At 57.0% G+C, this 2,567-nt stretch overlaps 2 protein-coding genes across 2 annotated transcripts; one reads left to right on the top strand and one right to left on the bottom strand.

Annotated features, from left to right (window-relative positions):
• The first annotated feature begins 435 nt into the window (after positions 1-435).
• On the top strand, positions 436-1,795 carry SDRG_16690 (hypothetical protein). Its single transcript, XM_008622908.1, has one exon. The coding sequence runs from the start codon at positions 450-452 to the stop codon at positions 1,752-1,754; it is 1,305 nt and encodes a 434-aa protein (XP_008621130.1). The 5' UTR covers positions 436-449; the 3' UTR covers positions 1,755-1,795.
• A 428-nt stretch (positions 1,796-2,223) lies between these two features.
• Positions 2,224-2,512, bottom strand: SDRG_16689 (hypothetical protein). The gene has a single exon (XM_008622907.1). It carries the CDS (start codon positions 2,505-2,507, stop codon positions 2,310-2,312), a length of 198 nt encoding a protein of 65 aa, XP_008621129.1. The 5' UTR covers positions 2,508-2,512; the 3' UTR covers positions 2,224-2,309.
• Positions 2,513-2,567: the final 55 nt, after the last annotated feature.

Genomic DNA, 2,567 nt, shown 5'->3' with positions numbered 1-2,567 from the left:
GTTGGGATTCGCATTCGCGATCAAAAGCATGCCCACGATTGCCTCGCGGCTCAAGTGAGCCGCCAAGCAGAGCGGCGTCATCCCGGCCTATATGGTCGATCAAGGTACGTTGGCGTTCACTAAACGGCATACCGAGCCAGCATGGTTGACGTCCGACTTGGTCTTTGTGAGTTGTACGACAGCTGAAATCGCATTCGCTTCGATGGCCGCCAAGAGCTCGTTATGGGCAGACATGACGGCGTGAACGTAGATTCTAGAATGTGTGGTACGACCAACAAAGTATTTTTCCGTTCTTGAAGCGGCCGATCCAACGTTTGGGCGGGTGTGCGACGGGTGGATCTTCAAACGCTGTTGTCTCTAAATGGGTTGCCAGTTCGAACCCCCAACATGTCCGTTCTGGGCGTTTCACCTGGCCATCCTCGCTTTCATAGTATTCGTCATCTCGCTGCATGACGAGTAATCACGCGCATGCGTTTGCGCGCCAGTGCAATGGCAGTGACGAGAGCCGTCCAGGCGCATCAGCCCCACCGACTACCTCGCCGCCCGTCCACAGGACTTTGAACCTCGGCGCGCGTCGGCCACCATCGTTTTCTGCCATGCCGCTCTTCGCGCCCCCAGCTCCAGCTCAGATGATTGCTCCTCGGACAACTGCTTCAGCTCAGACGACTGCTTCTCGGACAACCGCTCCAGCTCAAACAACGACGCCAGCAAATGGGGCTCTCGATCGCACAGCGACCTCGCCGCCTTTGCCGACGGTGCCGCCGCTGCCACCCACAGCAACATGTGGGATGGAGCAACACGAGAAATGGGGTACTGTCCTCAGGCACCACGTCCCAAACGCCACGGACGCCGAGCGCTTCCACTACGACTTGGCGCGGTTTCAGCGCAAGAACGCGGCGCCAATTCACACGTTCGTTCGGTTTCTGGGCGCGGATGCGTCCGGTCTCTTTTTCGAGGAGCCCGGCGTGGCTTGGAGTGCCGCGTTTGACCGCGGGTGGCCAGGAAGGGACGCTTCTTGGAGCCGCCTCCAGTTCCTCCGCGATGTCACCGACGCGATTGCGTTTCTTCATCGACATATGCGCGTCCATGGCGGCTTGACGCCAGCGCACTGCTTTGTTGACCGCCACTTCACCGCAGGCAAGGTGTACGTCGCTCCCGCAACCACCGCCATTTCGGCCTTTACGGCCCCGGAAGTCGGCGCCGGTGGAAGCTACGATCTGTTTGCTGCCGATGTTTATAGTCTCGGGTGCGTTCTGCGCTCGGTTCGGGGACTCGACATGTCGTACGAAGCAAGCGACTTGATCGAATGCATGACGAACATTGCGCCACAACAGCGACCGACGATGGCGACCGTGGTCCAGCACCCGGTTTGGTGGACGACGCAAGAGAAGTTGCGGTACCTCCAAGACATAGCGCGGTACGACGTCGACCATGCGCGCGTTGCGATCTGCAAGCGCATGCGACTGCCGTATCAGTGGCAGTCCAAGATACCGCCGGTTGCACTGGTCGCGATGAACGAGCACCGGACGTACAACAACACGGTGTTTGCACTTGTGCGCTGGATCCGCAATTTCAAGGAGCACGGACGCGACCACGAACCAAGCACGTGGTTGGCGCTCCACACCGCCGTTGGGGACACACGGATCGTCGACGTCACGGACCTTGCGTTTCAAGATGCTTGTCTTGGCGCTTTTGTGGAAAAAGCATTTCCCTCTCTTGTCCTCGACCTTTGGCGCAATCTTCCCGTCTCGTAAATGACGAAAGTTAAATGATGTTTGGCCAAGTCGCATGTCCGCTAGTGAAGCACACACAACACACGTATGTATGTAGCTTGAGCTTGGGACATGCAGTGCCGGCGCAATTCACTCTGACCTGTTTGGTGGAGTGCAGTGAGATGCGGAAGACCGTCTGTAGCGACGTTTGGTGCGTCGTTCTCCCGGCCGAAAAGACCATTGACCGCTTGCGGTGTAGTCTTCTGGGCAGCGAGAAGAGCTCGCACAATCTCCATGTTTCGGTCGTGTCCGAAGCCTACCTCAACCTACCCCTAGGGGTAGGTTGAGTTTGATGACCAATCATCAGTTCTCAACTTTCTTCATGTCGAATCCCGTGGAATGTACGCAACTGTTTACTCCACGTGGATTCGGCGCCCATGTGGTTGAATGGACTGTGGATTCGACGCTTGGTTGAACGTTGGTGTTGGGTTTGCGTTGTTAGGAGAGTTGCTCTGTAGCTGTCCATAAGTCGTATATTCAAAGAATGCAAGTGCCTCGTTTCATGGTGGAGAATACGTAGACGTGCAGTTTGGGACTTTAGGCCTTGGACGTGGTCGCTTGCTCGATGCGCAGCACAAGGATACGCAGCTTCTCGGGGTCGTCTGGAAGCGCATCGTCGCATTCGTCACAGGAGGTCGCCTTCATCGGTTGGTATGACTCGCAGCCGCCACAGAAAAGGTCGTCCTCAATCTCAAATCCGTTCTTCTTGGCAACAGCCAGACGCTTGAGCAGCATCTTGAGCTTGGACGCAACAGATGCGAGTTCTTTCGCGCAGCCTTGGCAGTGCGTCTGCAG

The sequence above is a fragment of the Saprolegnia diclina genome (assembly GCF_000281045.1).
Source record: "Saprolegnia diclina VS20 unplaced genomic scaffold supercont1.146, whole genome shotgun sequence".
Taxonomy (NCBI): domain Eukaryota; phylum Oomycota; class Saprolegniomycetes; order Saprolegniales; family Saprolegniaceae; genus Saprolegnia; species Saprolegnia diclina.
This window is presented reverse-complemented; position numbering and strand designations above follow the sequence as displayed.

Excerpts from the sequence above, each read along its gene's own strand:
- SDRG_16690 (XM_008622908.1), top strand. The coding sequence starts at position 450 with ATGACGAGTAATCACGCGCATGCGTTTGCGCGCCAGTGCAATGGCAGT.
- SDRG_16689 (XM_008622907.1), bottom strand. The coding sequence starts at position 2,507 with ATGCTGCTCAAGCGTCTGGCTGTTGCCAAGAAGAACGGATTTGAGATT.